At 43.2% G+C, this 24,449-nt stretch overlaps 1 protein-coding gene across 2 annotated transcripts in view; it reads left to right on the top strand.

Moving 5' to 3' along the window:
* The window catches only part of LOC121434457 (thyrotropin receptor), a 113,535-nt gene continuing 89,086 nt past the window's right edge, over nucleotides 1-24,449 (top strand). For both annotated transcript variants that reach the window (XM_041633423.1, XM_041633424.1), the window contains exon 1: nucleotides 1-170. In XM_041633423.1, coding sequence (XP_041489357.1) covers nucleotides 1-170 — 170 coding nt within the window. The remainder of the gene's footprint in view (nucleotides 171-24,449) is intronic.

Raw genomic sequence — 24,449 nt, 5'->3', positions numbered from 1 at the left:
ATGAGGCCAGGGTACCTGCTGCAGCTCGTGCTGCTGCTCGCCCTGCCCAGGAGCCAGTGGGGCAGAGGGTGTGTGTCTCCACCCTGTGAGTGCCACCAGGAGGACGACTTCAGAGTCACCTGCAAGGAACTCCACCGCATCCCCAGCCTACCACCCAGCACCCAGACTCTGTAAGTAGCCAAGGCCAAGACCCCTATAGAAACTCATGGTGTGTGGTGGAGTGCGCCGGTGTCTGGTCAGGCCCTGGACAAACTCAGTTGCTCATACTTGGGAAGGTTGTCTGTGCTGCTGACATAGAGAAACAGAACCTAAGTTGTGCTTTCTGAAGAGTTACTAGTCTGTCTACATTTTGCCAACTCCTAGTACCCGCTGGATTTTAGTTTCACTTCAAATGATAGTAAGACATAAAACAACTTAAGGACTAACTTTTAAAATTATCTTATACAGGGCTGGAGAGATGGCTCATAACCAAAAATTATCTTAGAAAATAAAATTGCTCCTCTCCCCCAATACCCCTTTCAATATCCCTAGGTGAAAAATTATCTTAATCATTTGACTCATCAGATAATAGTTTAAAACTTAATCAGAAATGGGCATAGTGGCTCTCACCTTCAATCCTAGCAGTCATGAGGCAAAGGCAGGAGGATCTCTCTGAGTTCTGGGCCAGCCTGGTCTACAGAGTGAGTTCTAGGACAGCCTGGGCTATGTAAAGAGAGTCTGCCTCAAAACAAAAACTTAATTAGGAGCCCATTTATAAATGTACCCTTGGACATGTTAGAACAAAGAAATGGGAGGGAATTAAGAGAAGGGAATAATGGAGAATATATATATGTGTGTGTGAAATTATAAAAGAGTAAATTAAATTATTTTAAAATAATAAAAAATTGCAGTGTTCCCTTTATCCACTATGTGTAGATCCTAACTTTGAACTGCCCAACCTGTATCACCATTTAGCATATCCAGAATTTCTTTTTAATATACATGAGGAAAAAGATGAAATTTCAAAAATCACATTTTAATCCTCGTGCTAAATGGTAGATTCTTAAGCAACATTTAATTTTTTTTTTTTTTGTGGATTTTTCGAGACAGGGTTTCTCCGTGGCTTTTTGGTTCCTGTCCTGGAACTAGCTCTTGTAGTCCAGGCTGGCCTCCAATTCACAGATATCCGTCTGCCTCTGCCTCCCAAGTGCTGGGATTAAAGGCATGCACCACCACTGCCCGGCTAGCAACATTTAAATTAAATCAGTTATTCCCTAAAACAGATTGGTTAAAAAATACTGCAGAAAGAACAGAAAGACAGAGTGACTAATTACCCCCAGAGGACATGGAGATAAAAAAAAAATGCAATCCTACAGAATTCACTGTGTAGGAGCAGTTGTCAGATGACTGACTCCCAGGTACACATTTCTGTACTGTTTCCACCGTTAGTTGAGACTCAGCCACCCACCCTTGCCTTTTTCCCCCAAGGATGTGTTACTGCGGTAACCTCTGAGTAGCGCTTCATTCTCAACACTGTCTTCACAGAATGAAACACACCCTTAGGACAGTGATGAAATCCCTACACTGGGTACAGATAGTCTCTAAAATAGAACTCTTGTACAAACTTCAAAATCCATAAGGACAACCTTGCTACCCTTAGTTCATCGGTTTGCATGCTTATCCAAGCAGGCTGGATACCTCCAACACAGGGACCTGACCCTGCCATGCAACCTCAGATTCCAAACCAGCCAGCTCTCACTCACACACAAACCAGCCTTAAGTGAATGGATAAATAAATACATATTCTTGTCTCGGGTTATGGGAAGCCCAGAGGCACTGCTTCTTCACAGAGTTACCAGTGAAGAGAGACAGCTTCTGTGAGTGCAAAAGAACTCATGAAACGTTGCCAAAGGGGAAGGCTGAAAGTGAGATCACTTTTTACTCCTAAGGGCTCAGTTTTTCTTCTACTAAAAGATGCTTCTGAGGCTGTGGTGCGGATGAAGACAGTGGCTGAATCACAGGGGATGACTGCTCAGGGATGGATGGATCTGACCTGGAGGGTAGTGGAGACCACGTGCAGGGTCCTGAAGAGTGAAGTTATTCTAAGATGAGGAAGATACAGCTGATGTTTGTTTTCAAGTGTGGGCAAATGGCATGCTCAAATAAGACTCGAGGGATGTTTGCTCACAAGATTTACATAGTTAGAGTGTATCTTGTCTTTCAACTTTCTTAGTGCTTTTTGTTAGCATAATAATTGCTTGTACATAATAAGAGATTTCATATGACATGTATGTAATGTATATGTATTTGATCATGGTCAAGCCCCATTGTCTCCTTCCCATTCCATCTGATCTCCTTTGTCTTCTGAACTAGTCTCCTACCTTCGCACACGTGTGTGTGTGTGTGTGTGTGTGTGTGTGTGTGTGTGAACAAGTTTAACTAGGCTTGCTTACAAAACATGAACGAGGAGTTATAGGAGCATGGATACCTTCCTATGATAAAACCCCTAAAGAAAATGTCTCTCCCTCCCAAAGTAACCATTAACCTCCTATAAATCCTCAGGTAGGGCTGGCGGCCTCATGATCCCCTATCCACTTGGTACCCATGCCAGGATGCTATGAGCCTCAATCAGGTCAGAGTCAGGTACAAGTAATCATAGCTTTTATTAGTTCAAGAGCGCTCCAGCCATGTCATGCCCAGAGAGTGTTCTGCAATACCATCCTCTTATAGAACTGTTAAAAAGCCTTCTGGCTTAGGACGCAAAGCCTTGTGCACTTGCAGAGCTGTTTGTCTCAGTTTGCAGCATCCATCAGGATGCTGTACAAGAGGCGGGTGCCTGTTTAACGTGCTGCTAAGGTGCCGAGGGCTTGCGCTTTGGTGATGAGAGTGGAGCAGACCTCTTTCTGCACTGCCCATGCTCCTGCACTGTGGGCTAGGGATGGGAAGGAAAGAGTCACGGTGTGGCTCCGGATCTTTTCCTGACGTGCTTCTCCAGATGGGAACAGTGCACCCTCATTAAAGCAGAGGTGGTGACGAGGTTGGGGACACGCTGCTGTCCCTACTCTTTGTTTGCGGCATTCAGCTGCCTTTGAGACGCAAGAAACCTGGAAAACTTGACTCCTCTCAGCTGCCACTCACATGAGGGAACTCAGATGAAGCAGAAGAAGGGAATTAAGTATTTGGGCTCACAGGGACAGTGAGACGGCTTGGTGGGTAACACAGCACAGCAATCTGACACTCACAAGTTGTCCTCCGACCTCCACATGAGCACCAGAGCTCACTCACACATGCGTGCACACATTCTCTCACACACGCATGCGCGCGCACGCGCGCACACACACCTTGTAAATGAATGAATGAAAATTTACACTTCTGGAGGGGTTTGAAAAAAGTGGAAAGCTGAACAACAGCAAGATTTTGGCACATAATTATAGAGAATATTACTCTCAAGTCAAACAAGCCAAGCTGGGCGGGCCATCACTCTCTCCATTCAAAGGGTGTCTGTGTGTTGCCTCTCTGCATGAGAGAAAGCCATTTTGGGTTTTTACAATTTTTTTTTCTCCAGAAAAGTGCTGACTCATCTTGCCTTGCCCTTTAACCCAATAGCATGATAGAGCATGCTCCCTATCAGCTCATGATGGCAGCAATGACCGCCTGTACCTGCTACCACTTCTTACATTGTCTTGGAGCTTGGACTTCAGTGCAGTAAAGGGTTTCTCCACCTTGTGGGAGTATGTTCAGAAATGCTGTTGAGATGTTAAAGTTCCGGTCTTAACTGTTTGCAGGCCACACCTAAGGGTTTAATGAATGACTGTCTCTGAATTTTCTAAACCAAATGATCGTGTTCCAGCTTCAGGATGTGGACTGTAGCTTCCCTTTGTGCCGTTTACCTTTGGGGATGCTTAAAGAGGCTTAACTGAAATAAACTGAAATAAACCCACTTAGGAATGCTCATGGCGCTGCTAGAGATGGGAAGTTAGACTTGCTCCGTAAGAGGTGACAACCAGAAAACAAGACAGAGCAAATGAAAAACTGTAGTACACCAACAAGATGGTGGGTGGGCTATTCTCCACAAAGCCCCACAACCAAGGCCGCTTCTCTGACTGCCCAGGGCACTAGCATTTTTCTCCCAGGTACTGATGTGACACCTGAGGGGTTCGCACCCTTTTCACTCCTTGTTATTACTTCACATTTCATAAAACCGTGTTCCAGAAACTTCGGACGTCCATCTCCTACAGCTATTGACTTCACTAGTGCTTTCTGAATGGGCTCTTTTGCTATAGTACTCCTAGGGGGAGAGATGGATCAGTAGTGATAAGGCCTGGCTGCTCTTCCAAAGCACCCAGGTTCAAATGCCAGCACCCACATGGTGGCTCACAACTGCCTGGTACAGTACTCCTCTGAGAAAGGAAAAAGTAGACACCCAACAATGGGGGCTCCTTAAAAGCAGCCAAAGAAAGTGGGACATTGCTTTGTCAACTCTGGTTTTTCTCCTTTTATTTTACAGAAACTAATATTTTTTTGTGCTTCCCTCCCCCCCCCCGCCCCATCACACAAATATTATATGATGCCATGCAGTTTCCGGGAGTAATGTTTCTGAACCTGTATGTTAACATAACTCCACTTCATCATCCCAGAACTTGACTCAAAGAGGTGACTTGAATGTCTAGAATGGCAGGCAGAGTGGGAGGACAGCAAGGTAGCTTGGGAGGCAGGACTAGGATTATTTACCAATCCAGTATCATCACAGATCAGGATACCTGGCATCGTCCTCTGGCTTCGGCAGGCATGTGAATGTGGACTTGAACCTGCACACGCATGCGCCCATGCACCAGATATGAGGTCCTGAGATGATGACTGACCCTGCCTAGCTGTAGTTTTCTGTTGTAACTGGGCTCCTGTTTGTGTATGCTTATGTATGTGCGTGTGTGTTTGTGTGCACATGGATGTGCATGGGTACATGGGCCTTTGTATGTGCACAGGAAGCCAGTGGAGCTGGTCAGGTATCCTGCTTAGAGGCCTGAATCCACAGTTTTTAGTTTTTTCCATTTCATTTCTGCAGAAGAAGTGCTGGCTAGACTGGAGACTAATTCGATTTCCTTGTGTCACTTCTGACCAGGCAGTAAGCATAGAGAAAGCTAATTCCCAATGCGCAAAATACATCATTAAATAAAATACTCCTGTGTGAGTGTCACTGGACAGTCATCAAGGTGCTCTGTGTCCCTGTTAAGGCTCAGAAATTGCTTGTGCAGATCAACCTACTTGTTTTCTGATTGTACCGGTGTGTCATTTACACACATCAAATGAAAGCTTATTACTCAAAAGGTTTAGAGGTATCCGAGAAGTCTACCATGCTGCTGGGAACCTGGAATTGTATAAAATTTTATATTCACACAATCAGCAAATTTCTTAGATTTTTTTTTCAAAGATATCCTTGACTGCCCAAATGTTGAGAAACCATGCACTGGACTAACCTGTCATTTCTTGTGGGGCTATACCTACACATTTGGAATACAGTATGACTCACTCTATTATGTTATGAGGAACGCAAAACTCGTGTTTTAGAAATAAACAAAACTGCCTGACCTCAGAATGTGATGCTTTTCCTTCTGAACACATCATGACGATGGTTACTTTGCTCACCTGTCTCTGAAAATACTTCCACATGGAAGTTCACCAAAGGCCCTCGGTCTTTTAAATCAGTGCTATGACAATATGTTTTGCACATGTCTGGTGCATTGTCTCTTAAATTCTTAATACTGGACTGGCAAGATGGCTCATCGGGTTAAGACTTGTAATTCAGCCTGGTAGCCTGACCACCATCTCTGGGATCCACAAAGAACCAACAACTCTGGCAAGTTGTCTACTGATTTCCACATATCCATGTAAGAGCCATGGTGCACACACGCGCGTGCGCACACACACACACACAAAACACAGAGGGGGGAGGGAGAGAGAGAGAGAGTTAAATTAACTATAGTAAGATATATTTAATGCAATATTTCCAAGTTTCCTGAAACAGATCTCTGTATTCAGTTACTCTTTGACTTTCATCACTGCCATTTGAAAATAACAGAGAAAATTATAAGAATGGACAAATAGTCCCACTTGTTCAAAACTAGAGGTTGGGTTTTAAAGCGTGTCACCGAGATGTCAGACTCAAGAATTTGTTTTGAAATTTTCTGGTGTTCTTGTTTAGATGTAAAGCGGGCTCTTGTGATTTGAAGGCATCCCGTTAATACAATTCTGCTATATGTGTACATCCAACCTGGATGTTTCTGATACAGTTTTAATGAAAATACTTTCTCATCAGAATACACCAGTAATTCAAATATTCTTTCATCGTCATAAAGTAAGCATCCCACATTGCTTTTGTGCATAAAAAACTCTCCCGAGGGTCCAGCTTTCTCTTCCAGTAGATATGACTTCTCCAGTTAGATAATACATTAAGATATGGGCTTACGATTGTCAGGCGTTAGTTTAATTTAACCCATTCCTGGTGTTACAAATACTCAGCTCCAAAGAGAGGACTGAAGTAGTCTTTTATTATTTCTAGGTGTTGTCACATTGTGTCTTTTTATTTCTATCATTTTATAAGCTGAGAAACTAGAAAGCCAGTTTGGGGGAAAGTCTCTGCACACAGGATCTAGGGAACAAAGAGTGGCTCCTTGGGGCACGGCTGTAATGGACTCTTCAGCTGTGTTGTGTTTTTCTCAACTTCCTTCTGAAGTACTTCTGGGCCTATGGACATGGTCTACAGAGCTGAGAAAACCAGAAATTCAGCCTTTAAATAAACATATCTTTATTGTAGCTGATTCCCTCTCTCGCTTCCTCTCTTCCCCCTCCCCTCATCTTTCACTCCCTCACTCTCTCCTTCCCTCCCTTCGTCCCTCTTGTTTTTTCAGTAAATATTTATGCTAATCCTAGTATGGCATTGGTGAAACATAACAAATGACCACCTTGACCTTACATTCAAACAGAGGAAAATTTCTAAAATGGACAGGGTAGACAGAGTAAAATACAAAGAATCCAAAGAATTGCAGGTAGAGGAGAGTACACTATCAGAGGAGAGAGAGAGAGAGAGAGAGAGAGAGAGAGAGAGAGAGAATAGGAATGCTGGAATTTGCCTTCATTGGTCAGATGTGATGGCTGCTGTCCTCTCCTTGGTTCATAAATGCCCATTTTCCTGTAACTCCGCATGGTAGAGATCTGAGCTCATCAGTCTTGCTTTTGTGAAGTTTTAGGACCCTGACTTGGCCATGAAAGCAAAAGCATCACCCTTGTAACTTAATTACAATCCAAAAGACTCACTTCCTAAAAGTGCACATTGGAGATGCTGATTTCAACCAGGTAAATTTTCTGAAGGGGCTCAAATACTCAATCCAAAACAGAAGGCCTCATTGCAAAGTCGACACTCAAGCGGAGTGCTAAATGAAAGAAGTGAGGGAGAGTAGGCTAGCCCCACATCCAGAGGAGTAAAACTGTAAAGAAATGCAAAGACCCAGAAGTGGGAGTGGCAATGGAGAAAAATGTACAGGTTATGGTCAGAAACAAAGAAAGCACAGTGACTGAAGTAGGGAGAGTAAAGGGGAATACAGTCCTAGGGAACACATCATGTTGTGTTTTGTAGGTCACTATATATGATCTACAGCATATGTAGAGTGTTTGTACGCAGTTCACATGCATACATACTAACACATACATGCATACATAATTATTTTCTGAATGGGTTAAGATGCTCATAAGCATTTTGAAGGACCCCCCCCCGCCCCGTCCAAAATAACACAATGTCCGGTTTGCATTTTGCTAGAACCGCCTTGACTGATTTGCGTGTCAGTGAGGTTAAGAGGTAGCAACAGCTTGTACATGTTGACTAGAAGGAAGAGTGATGGAAAATGGTGGGATCCAAGGTTTATTGTCAAGGTCAACCCGACAGGATTTCCTAAGCGTGGCTGGTCTTAGCAAAAGGCAGTAGCTGGTGATGTCTACGCCCCAGTTCTCATGAAAGCAGATTGTACCTGAGAGTTTTTACTGGGGAGCTTGAGTCCATGGAACAGAAGAGCGGAAAGTGGGAATGAAGATGGCAGGATGGGGACTTGGCAGCTGGTGTGACCCGGTGGTTGCTGCATCCCACAATGTCACATGTGCCAAGCATGTTGGAATTTTGACTATAGGAGGGAGGGTAAGGAAACGCACGTGCCCTGGTCCTTGTCGGGAGCAGGGAGTGGCACCAACTTTGCCAACCTTCCAGGTTTCTTGTTCACAGATGGTGAGCAATATGCTGGGCTACCCAGTTCTTCAGTGATGCATTCATCTGTGATGAATTATTAGTTCAAGTAGACTCTCACTCATTTAACAGCTCTCTCTCTCTCTCTCTCTCTCTCTCTCTCCCTCTCTCTCTCTCTCTCTCTCTCTCTCTCTCTCTCGTGAGTGTGTGTGTGTGTGTGTGTGTGTGTGTGTGTGTGCGCGCGCGCACATGGAGGAGGCAAGGGTGGTTTCTTCAGTTACTCTATTTTAGGGATAGACTCTCTCACTGAAGCTGCAGCTCACTGACTCTATACAGCTAGCCTAACAGGTCACCAAACTCCAGTCACCCACCCCTGTCTCCACCTTCCCAGCAAGGGGATTACTGCTGTGTGACCCCCTTCCCAGATTTTTGTGTCGGTGCTGGGGATCTGAATGTGTGTTTGTACCACGACTCTTTACCAACTAAACCATCACCCCAGCCTCCATTCTTCATCATTTTTAGCTACATCAAGGATTAAATGTCCTTTCTCGCCTGTCTTTACAACTTGCCAGCAGCATGTTTTCTGTGTTTCAATTATGTGTGCTGTGTCAACTCTGTACCCAGACTCATACTGTGTTTTCATAAACACATATGCCTCACTTGTTACTCAGGGGCTCTGGAAGGCCGATGTTTGACTCTAGGTTACACTTTAATAATAAAACCTAGAAAAACCATACACCCCTTTTATGTCATCACCACGGAGAAACTGTTAGTCCCCCTGGACAAGAATGAGACCCCTATCACAATTTTTGAGCAAAATTTGAAGTAAGATTTATTCAATACCGGCTAGGGCAATGGACACTGGCCAGGTCCATATTTGGAATTCCCAGAATATGACACCGAAATACGTTAGTCAGAGGCTTATAAAGGCAAAACGAACCCTCATCCAGTCAGGGGCACGCATACATCCTGACTATGTGTACTTCATCAAGCACATCCTGTGCAGTTGGGGCTTGTTGTCTCACATGAATGCATTCAGCATTCCAGGAAATTATCTGTCCTTGGGTAAGTGGGGCTTACAGGTTAGAGGCATTTTTATCACATTAATTTAAACTTCAAGCATAACTTTAGCCATCACAGAAGTAAGAATTCAAGCACAGACCTCCCCTCACGAATTCAAGGCTCGCTCTACTCTAAACCTATCTTCCTAAATCAAGCTCATTCTCTCCCCTTCCCTTTCTTCCCTCTCTTCTCCCCTCTTCACCAACTCTGTCCTCTGCCTGCCCTCAACTGTGAAATGCACACCACAAACCCTCTGAAATTTGGCGAGCAACAGCACTTGCTGAGTTAGCAAACCTCTCTGGTCATCATCTATCTTCATCTAGTTTCAAGTATTTGTCCAGCATCACAAAGGGAGATCTTAGGCTAATGAAACAGGCAATCCACAGCCCCTGCCCCTCTCAGCCTTTGGCAACTGCTAATTGGCTATCTTTTCCAATGTTTTACCACTCTTCAAAACTTTTTATGTAAATAGATATTGTGCATTTTGGGGGCTTGCTTCTCTTACTGAGAGTGTCACCACACTATAGGGATGGCCTGTGAGTGATTAGACAGTGGCTGATGGAGAATTGAATGTGAAGAGGTCAATCTAAAGACTGCAAGACTTTCCAGGGCCCTTTAATTTTTAACATAGCAGTATAGAGAGCAAGCCCAAACTATTATTAATTTTTATTGAGCTCTACATTTTTCTTCTCTCCCTGCCTCTATCCTCCCCTTTAACCCTCTCCCATGGTCCCCATGCTCCTAATTTATTCAGAAGATCTTGTCTTTTTTTACTTCCCATGTAGATTAGATCCATGGATGTCTCTCTTAAGGTTTTCATTGTTGTCTAGATTCTCTAGGATTATGATTTGTAGGCTGGTTTTCTTTGCTTTGTGTTTAAAAACCACCTACGGGTGAGTACATGTGATAATTGTCTTTCTGGGTCTGGGTTACCTCACTCAAAATGATGTTTTCTAGCTCCATCCATTTGCCTGCAAATTTCAAGATGTCATTTTTTTCTGCTGTGTAATACTCCATTGTGTAAATGTACCACATTTTCCTTATTCATTTTTTGGTGGAGAGGCATTTAGGTTGTTTCTGGGTTCTAGCTATGACAAACAATGCTGCTATGAACATAGTTGAGCATATTTCCTTGTGGCATGATTGAGCATCCTTTTGATATAAACCCAAAAGTGGTATTGCCAGGTCTTGAGGAAGGTTGTTTCCTAATTTTCTGAGAAATCACCATACTGATATTCAAAAGGGCTATACCAGTTTGCACTCCTACCAGGAATGCAGGAGTGTTCCCTTTACTCTACAACCTCTCCAGCATAAGTAGTCATTAATCAGTGATTTTGATCTTAGCCATTCTTACAGGCGTAAGATGGAATCTCAGAATTGTTTTGATTTGCATTTCCCTGATGACTAAGGATGTTGAGCATTTCCATAAGTGTCTTTCAGCCATTTTAGAGTCCTCTGTTGAGAGTTCTCTGGTTAGGTCTGTACTCCATTTTTTTTATTGGATTATTTGTTCTTTTGATGATTTCAGAGGGATCGCTGGGAGTTTCTCTCCATTTCTGTTTGATGTTAGCTGTTGACTTGCTGTATATTGCTTTTTGTTATGTTTAGGTATGTTCCTTGTATCCCTGCTCTCTCCAAGACCTTTATCATGAGAGAATATTGTATTTTGTTGAAAGCGTTTTCGGCATCTAACGAGATGATCATGTGGTTTTTATTTTTCAGCTTGTTTATATGATGGATTACGTTGACAGATTTTCGTATGTTGAACCATCCCTGCATGTCTGGAATGAAGCCACCTTGATCATGGTGGATGATGGTTCTGATGTGTTCTTGGATTCAGTTTTCCAGTATTTTATTTAGTATTTTTGCACCAATGTTCATGAGTGAGATGGGTCTGTAATTCTCTTTCTTAGTAATGTCTTTCTGTGGCTTGGGTATCAGGGTAATTGTAGCCTCATAAAAAGAGTTTGGCAATGTTCCTTTTTTCCTAATATGTGGAACAATTTGAGGAGTATTGGTATTAGTTCTTCTTTAAAAATCTTGTAGAATTCTGAGCTGAAACCATCTGGTCCTGGGTTTTGTTTGTTTGTTTGTTTGTTTGTTTTTGGTTGGGAGACTTTTGATGACTGTTTCTATTTCTTTAGCAGTTAAATGTCTGTTTAATTTGCTTATCTGGTCTTGATTTAATTTTGGTAAGTCATATTTTTCTAGAAAGTTGTCTATTTTCTTTAAGTTTTCCTATTTTGTAGAGTAGAGGTTTTTGAACATGACCTGATGATCCTCTGGATTTTTATAGTGTCTGTTGTTACGTCCCCTTTTTCATTTCTGATTTTGTTAGTTTGGATATTCTCTCTCTGCCTTTTGGTTAGGTTTGTCTATTTTGTTGATTTTCTCCAAGAACCAACTCTTTGTCTCATTGATTCTTTGTATTGTTTTCTTTGTTTCCATTTTGTTGCTTTCAGCTCTTGATTTGATTTTTGCTGCCTTCTAATTCTCTTGGGTGAGTTTGCTTCTTTTTGCTATAGAGTTTTAAAATATTGTCTTAATTCACTAGTGTGGGTTTTTCCAGCTTCTTTATGTAGGCATTTAGTGCTATGAACCTTCCTCTTAACACTGCTTTCATGGTGTCTCATAAATTTGAGTATGTTGTGTGGTCATTTTCATTGAATTTTAGAAAGTCTTTAATTTCTCGCTTTATTTCTTCCTTGACTCATTGATGATTCAGGTGAGCATTGTTTAATTTCCATCTGTTTGTGGGCTTTCTGGAATTAGTGTTGTTGTTGATTTCTAGTTTTAAGCCATGGTGATCTGATAAGATACATGGGGTTGTTCCAGTGTTTTTTTATCTGCTGAGATTTGTTTTGTTACTGAGTATGTGGTCAATTTTTGAGAAAGTTCCATGAGGTGCTGAGAAGAAGGTATATTCTTTTATGTTTGGATGAAATATTCTATAGATGTCTGCTAAGTCCATTTGAGTCATAACATCTGTTAGTTCCCTTATTTCTCTGTTAATTTTTTGTCTGACTGACGTGTCCAGTAGTGAGAATGGAGTGTTGAAGTCTTCCACTATTAGTGTGTAGGGTTTAATGTATGATTTAAGCTTTAGAAGTGTTATATCTCAGTTTCTTACCTTAGATTCTAAAAATACAAATACTGAAATAGTCATTCTTATTTTCCAAAGCTGAAGCAACAAACCCAAGAAAGTCTTGAGTGTCAACTTGCAAAGGACAGTATTTTTAGCCACTTGGCTGAAGAATAGTGTACGTTTGTTGCATCTGAGCTTCGTGGTGATGCTAGGCAAGACGATGACGTAAAATAAAGGCATATGTTATGGTATATAGTTCTTTAATGAGTCAACTTTTAACTAAAATGCTTTTTCTGTTGTAGAGAAACTGAGAAATAACTCAACTGATATACCACTTCTACTGGGTTTTTCTTTAAAAGTTTTGACTTCTATACCTCATTTTATATCTCCATTAAGTATTTAGTCACTATGCAAAGAAAGGAATTATGCTACCTGGAGGTGGCACTGGAGGCATGCCTCCGAAGGGTGTACCTGCCCCTGGTCTACTCCTTTCACTTTGCTTCCCTTCCACCGGAACAGTTTCCTCTTCCACAGGATCCTGCTGCCATAATATTCTGCTTCGCCACAAACCCAGGATCAACAGAGTCAAGGACCCATGAACTAAAATATGGCCTTTTCCCATTAGATACCCTACATCAAGTGTTTTGTTACCTCACTGAGGAAAGCAACCGGATGACCTAGGACCTGCCTTGGTTACAGGTTAACTGCTGCCCCAAGAAGCAGCAGATCTGAGAAACTGTGCCATTCAAGTCTCATGGAACCTCGGATTATTTTATCAGTTTATACAGAGCAAGCTTCCATGCGGAGACCATTCAGTATCTGCCTCCCATCAGGGCTGTGTCACTTGTTAGGAAAGTATCTGTCCGCCTTGCAAAAAAAGGCTTTGAAAAGATTAACAAGAACGAGGTTCCCCTTTCAAAGAACATCATCCCGAGAAGCTGCCATCAGCAGGGGACAGTGATTGGAATTATAATTTGCGGCTCTCTGTCCTAATAGAGCCCATAAATCTGGAAGAATTCACTGGCTCTGTGTCAGGGTTTGGCTAATATGCCTGTTAGTATTTCCAGACCCTCCAGATGCCCGTATTTAATGCTTGGCTGGCCTTCTTATGTAGCATAACCAAACAGGCATTTCACAACCACCCTCGATCCCTTCAGTCTAAAACAACACAGCCAGAAGCTCTGAAATGTGTTCCATGAAGCATGAAAGAATTCGTTAAGGTTCTGTCGGATTCGGTTCTGTGGAACAACACATGTCTGATGTTCTTATAAGGGTTCCTCTTGGCCCTTTACAGAGAATCTGTGTCTCACGACCAAAGCAAACAGGGTAACTTGGAGAGGCTATGGCTATTGTATTTTATATTATAGTTATATATTATATCCTATGTCTGACACATTCATTACTAATAGCAAAATGGGGAAGGAAAAATATCACACATAAATCTGACTTCTAGAAGTCATGATGACAAGCGAGGACTGGTTTTCCACCTAAAAGCAAAAGTCATCTAGGAATATAGGAAAGTGTTACCAGTGAGGTGCCTAGGGCCAATCTGCCCTTCACAAATAGGAATGATGGGCAGATGAGGAAATTTTCTTCCAAAGACTGGCAATTATGAGCCCTTTGGTGCCCATGCCCTGGTGGCTGGACTGGGAGACGTAAAGACTTTCTAGTTACAAACCCGAAAAGTTAAGGGCTGATTGCTGCAGCTTTTTTGAAGTGTAGGTACTCGAGTTGAAGGCTCATTGCTGCAGGCCTTGACTAGCAGCATGACCCATCGCGCACACCTCCCCCACAGGCACACCTAGCAGCTAGTATAATTCATTTCCAGGATCACAGAGCTGTAGCAGTAGGCCACAGCTAGCAGAATCAGGTATCACTTGCTTACATTACAGTTTTCCACCGGCCTCAGGCTCTGCGACTCTAAGCCTTGGAGTGTTCCCTCTTGAGATTGGTTAGTGTTCCGGTTCTCTGGCCAAGGGTATCTGGGACTCTCAGCCCTTCCAGTTTTGTAACTCACTGATTCTCTTCCAGTGACCGAGGCCCACGGTGTCTCTGCTCTGGTCCTTCACAGCCCTCTGTTTTTAGCCTCAGCTTTCTCTCGCGCGTGGTTTCTTTCCACTTCCATGTCTCTTGTAATCTCCGCTGCCTCTTCCTGCTGTGGTTTCCCTCCTGACTGCTCTCCACACTTCAGCTGCCCTCTCCTTTTTACTGCTACGCCTGTAGTTGTTAGGGTCAGAGCCTGGGCCTTGGCAATCCTAACGAGGTAGGCTCACCTACCCACTGAGAACACACCCATTAAACAGCTAGGCTTACCTACTTACTCAGAATACACCCATTAAACAGCTAGGTTCACCCACCCACTCAGAATACACCCATTAAACAGCTAGGTTCACCCACCCACTCAGAATACACCCATTAAACAAGGCAGGTAGGAGGTAGGAGCAGTGAAAGGAGATTTGTTCCGTGCAACCAGAGTGGAAGAAAAACAAAGATGTCTGTCTGGTGACCTCTCAAGTCCATTTTGGGGGTTCTAACATGGGGGCTGCAGACATCGCAGATGGTTTTGTGGTTAAGAGCTCTGGCTGCTCTGCCATGGACAAGGGTTCAATTCCCAACACCCACATGAAGGATCACAAGTCTGTACCTCCAGTTCCAAGAAATCTGATTCCCTCTTCTGGCTATTGCAGGAACTACACACACAAGCAGGCAAAACACTCATACACATGTAAATATGTAAATAAATATTTAAAAAATAAATGAAAGAAGGATGGATGGATGGATGGATGGATGGATGGATGGTAGAGCAGTCCTGGCCAAGGTGAGGCCCCATCCATCACTGACCCATCATTATCAGCTCCAGTCTCTCCTACATGGTGGTCTGACAAGCAGTTAGATCTGTGAAGACTCTTTTCTTGGCAGAAGTTTTTCCTCTTGCTGGCACAAGGGCTTCTGTCCTTTTCCTTCTCCCAGCAAGAGACTCCTGGGGAAATTCCAACTCCTTGGAATTTGTTGGTACAATAATCTGTTTGTCAAAGCGAAGGGCTCAAGTGTCCTGCCAGTGTGTTTACTCTGCCACTCAGCCACTGTCACTGCTGTTGTCCTCTGTGTTACCTCGTCGTCCTGTTTGCACTAATGCCAAGAACTAAGAGTGGGCAAGGAAAGCTCTTTCTGGGAAAGCCTTTTTCTGTGCTTAACTTAATGTTGCAACAGCAGGGGGCAGTGCAGGAGGGTGTCTCTCAGCCGACTCGAACAGCTAGCTCAACAGCCTGCAGAAGGGAGTGTGGCAAGGGTGTTTACACTGACTACAAAGGATCTACGTGTGCATGAAGGACTGTGTTTGTATCCGTCACAGCATCGCCCTTCTGCAACGAAGTAGTGTATTTGCAGAAACTGACGTCTTCCGCTGGGCAGCTAGGGGAAGCATCTTCCCTCCTACACCTGGGTCAAAATGATGACGGACTTAGTTGTGTTGACTCAAAACACTGGTCCAAGATGCTTGAAACAACCATGGCTGCAATGTAGCTTGCTCAGGTTACTCACAAAGCTTCCAAAGCAACCAGGTCAGTCCTACTCTAACTGCTTGGTCCTAGTCCTTCAATTTAAGTTATCAGAAACACCAGTGAGGGAATGGTCTAACAGCTGTCAATCAGTCCAGCCTCGAACATTAAAACTTATTTAAAGGAAACTACACAATTAAGAGGGTCCTAACAATAAAGGCTTATTATTAACAGTGCCATATCTATATTTAACGCTGCTCTAACAATGTTTAACTCTTGCCCTCATTGCTCCAGGGAGGAGTGGGTGGCCCCTTAATCTATCTCAAAGGGTAATTTACATATGGTTTTAATAGCAATGGAGGTTATGTCAGGAAAGCTTTAGGAAGTCACAAACTTTTACCAAAGCATTTAACCCTGCTGTGGCTGACCTTTGATGTCTGTTTACAAAAACTATAAAGTGCTTCTGGTCTTCGAAGAACTCTTAAGCAAACCAACTAATTAGGGAAATATCCAGGATGCTTTTGACTCATCAAAGATGTAAAGTCATAATCTGATAAATATTTGGTTGTCTCTTGGTAGACCGAAAGAATAACCCAAACAGCCAGCTCTGCTAAAGACTGATTTTGAGAGATTTTGAGACTATAAAAAATGAAAAAGGCAACAAAAAAAAACCTGACTATTTGACCCCAAAGTCCCCAAGTTCATTTCTCCCTCCTCTACCGTTGTAATAACATACCCGTCATTTTCACTATCTGTCCTCTTCCCCTGCACACACTCACGAGGAATCTTTTCCTGAGCTGCTTTCTTGGAGCCTTTGTTTCCCATTCACCCCTTACCCAGTGTGATCTGGCTCTTGTCCCCGTTACTCAACTGAAAACATTCTTGCTAAAGTCACTGCAATATTTGTTGCAAAATCCAGTGACCATTTTTAGATTCTGTTTCAGTTTGAATGTGTGGTGGCTTTGTCCTGCTAGTGGCGTCCCTTGGTTTCATCCGCATCATTCCTCTCGCCTGCCTGGTGCCTCCGTGGGATTTGTCTGATCAGCACAGGAGGCACAGCTGCTGAGGCACAGCAAGGAACACGTTGAGCTGCTTCAGGGTGCCAACTACACCCTTGCAGCTGTCTAGTAAGCAGACTCCAGAAGAAAGCCCATCTTGATGACCGCCACAGTGCACTCCTTGCTAATAGAGATCGAATTCTTTGCATACATTTGAGAAAGGTTGTCCAGGATATCAGTTGGTTTCTCTTCCCTATGGGAATCTTCAAGGAGAGTGGCTGGGAAAAACAAAACAAAAACAACCCCCTCCAATTTGCTGGGCAATTAGTTTTAAGGCCACAATTAGTAATTATCACCTCTTTCACACAAAGCTCATTCTAACTTCCCCCAGTTTCCACCTTTGGAAACATTGTGAAATGATCTGGTGATATGGTGAAGGCATTTCTTGCCAAGGATTCTGCAACCACAGTTAGCATATGTTGTTTAAGCTGGGACTGTTGCAGTTGTCTATCTGCCGTAGAGTATAGTGGCATTCAATGCTTTTTCTATAGTGGTTGCTTTTGGGTGTTGGTTAAAATACAATCCAAAGGGGCTGGAGAGATGGCTCCGTGGTTTCGAGGACTGGCTGCTCTTCCAAAGGGCCTGCATTCAACCCCCACAGCTGATACAACTCTCTCAGAACCTGCATAAAGTTAGAAGTAAAGAGCGAATATCACAAAGTTTCTGCTCCACCAGAAGACCAGAGTTCAACACCCAACACAGGCTCCCAACCACCTGGAACTCTAGCTCCAGAGAATCTGACACCCTCTCCTGGCCTCTGGGGATACCTGCGCACATGGCATGCACTCACAGATACACACACAGATAAAAATCAATGTAAACAAACCTCAAATCTCGAAGGACAGTTTTTACTGACTGTAGTTGCTTTTCCACCCTCATAAGGTCAAAAATTATAAGTCAAACCATATTGTCACCACGTGTAATTGCTGAGCACATGGCTTCAGAAGCTGAGCAGTAATTTCTGCTCTTCCTGAAAGCTCAATTATAAGTCTATGAGGTGCCCCATCACTCAGGTACTTCCAGCTTTTCCTTGTTACTGAGTTCATTCTTCTCCATTTGTTTTCTCAAGGGCCTTCTATCCTCAAAGCAACAATACTTCCCTGAGCCCCCCTAATAATGCCGCTCCATGCTTTCTCAGTCCAGCAGTTTATAGTTCGCCATGTCCTCAGCAGAGAAGTCCTAGCTTTCCCAGGTGTCAGTTCCAAATCAATACTGGTTGCACATAAGGCATTGTATTGTAGCCCTTTGACTCTTGCTTGCTGTCTGTGTTTATGATTGCTAGTTGTACTGATGGTTTTTTTTTTTCCTGGTGAGTCTTGGATCTTGTTTTTTTCTCTATACAGGCCTTGAAAATTGGCTCTGTTGTCTTCTATTAATTGATTCTTAACTCTGCTTCAAGTCTTTTGTGACATTCCACATCTTTTTGGGATACTAAATATGTAATATAATATAATAGCATCCTGTGCTTTAATTTGACAGGAATTGGGATTCCTCCACCAGGGGTCTGAAGTCTGGAGCTCTCTACTGCCCCCTGCTGAAAAGTGACAAACTCGCGGTTGGGTTATTTTAGGTTACTGGGCAAACAAGGTTACTGATGTAATTACCCTTCAGGTGCTCCCTGTACTCTCACCTCTCATGGCTACTGTTTCTTCATCTTCTAGTCATTTATCATCGGTGTTTAGAATGACTTCTGAAGATCCTATACTTCTACCAAAACATGGGGTTCCATGGATACTAGGGTTTTGGTTTTTGATTTTTGTTTGGTGTAGTTTTTGGTTTTAGTTTTGTTTTTTTGGCTTTTTTGGTGGAGGGAGATTTTTTTGATCTGTGTGTGTGTGTGTGTGTGTGTGTGTGTGTGTGTGTGTGTGTGTGTGTATTCTAGGTTATTGCTGCTTTTCATCTTCATTTACCCATGGTACAGTTGTTATAAGGACTAGAAGATAGTTTGGAAATTATGTGCTCTAAGGGCTTTCAAATCTGTTCTTTTAAGATTTGAAATGATGTCTGGTACATACTCTTCAACATTCTTATATTGTATATCTGAGATACGTTCTAAATCTGGGCGCTGGAGACACTGCTCGGAGTTAACTGTGGCAACTGCTTTTACAAAGAACAAAACTTCAATTCCCAGCACCCCTGCTGGCCAGATACCAACCTCCCTTTAGTCCAGAGCCAAGGAATTCAACATCTCTTCTCTCCTCCACTCATGTGCGCATGCCACATACCCCAATACATATAATAGAAAAGTAAACATTTTAAAAAAGAATTCTAAATCTGTATTCTAACCTATTTCTACAACCAGGTAAAACATGCACTTGGTAAAACTTCAAACAATACTAAGAGAGAAATGCTAAATGTCAGCAATGGGGGCAGAAATAGAGCTTTATGGGCTCATTATTGGCACCCTGGTGTGTGCCCTAATCTTTTAGCGGAATGACTGGGGGAAACCCCTGGCTTTGAAAAGAATCAGGTCTAGCCAGTTGGACGCAGAAATGAAGGTTTTCTTAAAGGTCCTTTAAAAAGGCTTTAAGCACGTGGCTGAAGAGAAAGAGGTGTTCAGAAATAAAGACACACCCAAATGCTGCCACGTGGATCTCAGGAGTGAGTAACAGAAAGGTACCCTCCCCTGTGGGTGTGGGCTCCCCAAAGTCAGCCACTTCACTGTGGGTGCACGCATGCAGGCGTAAGCCATCTTCACCATTTTGATAGATCTCCTTACATCTCAAGAAGTTTTTAAGAAACGGTTTTCCTTTTCTTTTTGGAAAAGTGGGAGTATAATGTGGCTCCCGAGATGCCATGGATGGGAATGATAATCTCACAAGGTGAGCTCAGTAGGTACAGACTTAGTACATGTCCTTTCTCTACAAAGGGGTTTCCAGTAAGAGCCCCAGAAAATTGCAGGCTGGTAGCTGGGAAGGGAGAAAGGCATCGGGCAACTGTAAATCATGCTGGAATTCTTTTTTTTTTAATTTATTTATTTATTAAAGATTTCTGTCTCTTCCCCGCCACCGCCTCCCATTTCCCTCCCCCTCCCCCTCCCCCAATCAAGTCCCCCTCCCTCCTCAGCCCGAAGAGCAATCAAGGTTCCCTGCCCTGTGGAAAGTCCAAGGAACCCCCACCTCCATCCAGTTCTAGTAAGGTGAGCATCCAAACTGCCTAGGCTCCTACAAAGCCAGTATGTGCAGTAGGATCAGAAACCCATTGCCATTGTTCTTGAGTTCTCAGTAGTCCTCATTGTCCGCTATGTTCAGCGAGTCCGGTTTTATCCCAGGCTTTTTCAGGCCCAGGCCAGCTGGCCATGGTGAGTTCCCAATAGAACATCCCCATTGTCTCAGTGTGTGGGTGCATCCCTCGCGGTCCTGAGTTCCTTGCTCGTGCTCTCTCTCCTTCTGCTCCTGATTTGGACCTTGAGATTTCTGTCTGGTGCTCCAATGTGGGTCTTTGTCTCTGTCTCCTTTCATCGCCTGATGAAGGTTAATATTCAGGAGGATGCCTATATGTTTTTCTTTGGGTTCTCCTTATTTAGCTTCTCTAGGATCACTAACTATAGGCTCAATATCCTTTGTTTATGGCTAGAAACCAAATATGAGTGAGTACATCCCATGCTCCTCTTTTTGGGTCTGGCTTACCTCACTCAGGATAGTGTTTTCTATTTCCATCCATTTGCATGCAAAATTCAAGAAGCCCTTGTTTTTTACTGCTGAGTAGTACTCTAATATGTATATATTCCATACTTTCTTCATCCATTCTTCTATTGAAGGGCATCTAGGTTGTTTCCAGGTTCTGGCTATTACAAACAATGCTGCTATGAACATAGTAGAGCATATATTTTTGTTGTATGTTAAGGCCTCTCTTGGGTATATTCCCAAGAGTGGTATTGCTGGGTCCAGGGGTAAGTTGATCCCGAATTTCCTGAGAAACCGCCACACTGCTTTCCAGAGTGGTTGCACAAGTTTGCATTCCCACCAGCAATGGATGAGTGTACCCCTTTCTCCACAGCCTGTCCAGCAAAGGCTATCCTTGGTGTTTTTTATTTTAGCCATTCTGACAGATGTAAGATGGTATCTTAAAATTGTCTTGATTTGCATTTCCCTGATTGCTAAGGAAGTTGAGCATGACCTTAAGTGTCTTTTGGCCATTTGGACTTCTTCTGTTGAGAATTCTCTGTTCAGCTCCGTGCCCCATTTTATAATTGAGTTGATTAGCCTTTTACGGTCTAGTTTCTTGAGATCTTCATATATTTTGGAGATCAGACCTTTGTCAGTTGCGGGGTTGGTGAAGATCTTCTCCCAGTCAGTGGGTTGCCTTTGTGTCTTAGCGACAGTGTCCTTTGCTTTACAGAAGCTTCTCAGTCTCAGGAGGTCCCATTTATTCAATGAGGTCCTTAATGTCTGTGCTACTGGGGTTATACGTCCCTGACTTCAAACTCTACTACAGAGCTACAGTATTGAAAACAGCTTGGTATTGGCATAAAAACAGAGAAGTTGACCAATGGAATCGAATAGAAGACCTGACATTAACCCACAAACCTATGAACACCTGATTTTCGATAAAGGAGCTAAAAGTATACAATGGAAAAAGGAGAGCATGTTCAACAAATTGTGCTGGCAAAACTGGATGTCAACCTGTGGAAGAATGAAAATAGATCCATATCTATCACCATGCACAAAACTCAAGTCCAAATGGATTAAAGACCTCAATATCAGTCCGAACACACTGAACCTGATAGAAGAGAAAGTGGGAAGCACTCTACAACACATGCTGGAATTCTTACTTCACTGCTGGTGAGAGTCTTCAACCAGATTCAGGGGGAGGTCTTTCTTTCCTGCCTCACTGAGGAGAAAGTCTTACTCCCTCTGTTTCCACACTGCCTCCTCAAAGCACCCTCTTTTCAGGTCCTAGGGGATCCATATAGACAAGGAGTCAAGGCTTTTGTAAATCTTTCCACTGGTCTTATGGACCTGTCCCATCAGCCATGTGGTGCCTCTGATCTGATCCATTTTTCTTAAGGTTCTTTCTTCTCTTGACATGGTTTATGCTCATTGTCCATCACCCTGCTAATCTTGATCCTTTCTTGATGGCTCATGCTTCTACCAACATGGGTATCACCTAAAGGCATTCCTCTTGATTTTTCTGTCTATATTTTTCTTCCTTGGCAGTTCTCCCAGACCTACAAGCTCCTCGTATAATATTGTCAAGCTCTCGCGAGATTTCAACCTAGCCTCAGCATTTGTCCACTTGTTAGGTATTTTTGCCTAGTTGGTGGGAAATTCACTATCCAAAACAAATTCATTTTTTGGTCAATTTAAGATGTCCCTACTTCTTTGTGTTGCTCTCCTGCCATTTTAAGTCTCCCACCGTCAGTTCTGCCCAGAACTATCCTACTTGTGTTTCATGTTGGTTTTCCTCGCTAGACTTTCTCACATCCACGCTACTCAGGACTCCCACACTCTGCTTACTGCTCATAAGCCCCGTGAGGGTTTCTTGAGAGCATAGACTCCATTACTATCCGTGTTCTCAGCACCTCACCCACTTTCTCTCCATAGTAAGAACTCTGAGTCTTAGATACAGATTGAAGGTTAGAATTTTCTTTTTTAAAAAAGGTGGCCAATGTTTTCCATTCTACTTTGTCAACCTCTTTCATTTAGGCACCTTCTTCTACTTGCTTGAGCCAAACTGAAATATTCACGGCTCTCTTTAGTGCACACCTACTTTTGGCGGAGGCTGGGGGATTGTTTTTTCTCCTGCTTGAAATGCCCACTAGCCCCGCAGCCGTCCATTACGCTCTTCCAAGTCCTTCTAGGCTTGGATCCAGTGTCTTATTCTTCACAAACAGCTCTTCCCAAATGCCACAGGTCCTGAGTTCCCATAGAATTTGAATAGCACCTCTCTTAAAAAAAAATGGTTACAATCACAATCTTCTTTTGGACTAATATTAAATAGTAGGGCTTTGTTATGGAAGGCATTAAGAGTTTATCTAAGACAGCTCTGTGCTTAATGGCTAAAGACTAAATATCAGTCAGGCTTAGACTCCAATCCCTGTCCAGGGCAATACTATTTCTGCAACTGTTCTACCTTTTTTTGTAGAGTGTAAGTACGGGGTTGAACTTTACTCAGCTCTGCTTCCTTCATGGTATCTACTGGGATCCCTTTCATATATATCCAAGGAACTTGGGGTGCTTTGAATAAGAATGCCCCCCATAAACTCATACATAGATGTGAATGCTTAGTCATTAGGGCACCGTGCTACTTGACAGAAATTAGGTGTGACTTTGATGGAGGAAGTGTGTCACTGGGTGTGGACTTTGAGATTTCAGATGCTCAAATCAGTCCTAATGTCTCTTTCTTCCAGCTTTCAACTTCTTCTCCAGCACCGTGTCTGCCTGTGTCTCTATGCTTCCTCCCATAATGATAGTGGACTAAACCTCTGAAGCTGTAAGCAAGCCCCCAATTGAATGCTTTCCTTTATAAGTGTTGCCATGATCATGGTGTCTCATCACAGCAATAGAAACCCTAACTAAGCATAACTATACTTGTTTGAAATGAATATTTTATGTGTTAGTTAACTGATATTTTCAGTGGTATCCTAAATTCCCTGAAAAGCAGCATGAAGCAGAGATGTCTTCCTAATGAGTAAGTACCGAGGCAGGAATAAGAAGCACCAGCATCACCCCTGCTTCCCAGGAAACCACTGGAGACTCAGCAGGCAATGTGGAGAAAGTGTCTGCACACATAGACCAACTGTCTAGTAACAGGTCTTGTAGGAAAACCACGCCCTGGGCAGCCCCTGCATAAAGGAATTTGCATCCTTATTTCTTTTCACCGTTTGCTACTGATCAGAGCTCCACCCCTGTCACCTGGGTCTGTCCTTTGGTTCTTCAATGGCTCCCTGGAAAGACCTAGCCCATGTTCTGTAGGAAGGTTTCTATTGGAGTCCAGAGTGGAAGAGACTGCAGATAGACAGTGTCTGATAAAGCATCCCTGAAGTTAAGCCTGTTTCTTATACTTGTTACACAGGATTGTTGCTTGCTGAGTGTGGCAATGTTGATTTCGCAACATTAATCCAGTGGCATCTGTTTGGAGGAAACAGGCTTGATGAGGGCTGGAGATGGCTCAGCAGTTAAAAGCTCTTGTGGCTCTTGCAGAGGACCTGGGTTCATTTCCTAGTACTGACACAGCAGCTCACAACTGTCTATAACTCTAGTCTCAGGGGATCCAATGCTCTTTTCTAACCTCTGCAGGCACCAGGCACACACATGGTGTACAGACATACATGCAGGCAAAACACCCATACACATAAAATTAAAAGTAAATAAATCATTGGTGCTAGTGCACGCCTTTAATCCTAGCACTCAGGAGACAGAGGCAGGGAATCTCTGTGAGTTTGAGGCCAGCCTGGTCAACAGAGTGAGGTCCAGGACAACCAAGGCTACACTGAGAAACCCTGTCTTGAAAAAACCCCCAAATGGGGGGGGGGGGAGGAAACAGTAAATAAATCTTTTTAAAACACAGACCTAATCAGAGGATATGTTTTAAATGTA

The sequence above is a fragment of the Microtus oregoni genome, unplaced genomic scaffold (genome assembly GCF_018167655.1).
Source record: "Microtus oregoni isolate MIOR12 unplaced genomic scaffold, Mior012 000043F_ref0000047, whole genome shotgun sequence".
Taxonomy (NCBI): Eukaryota; Metazoa; Chordata; class Mammalia; order Rodentia; family Cricetidae; genus Microtus; species Microtus oregoni.
Note: the sequence above shows the minus strand (reverse complement) of the source record. Positions and strands in the feature narration are given on the sequence as shown.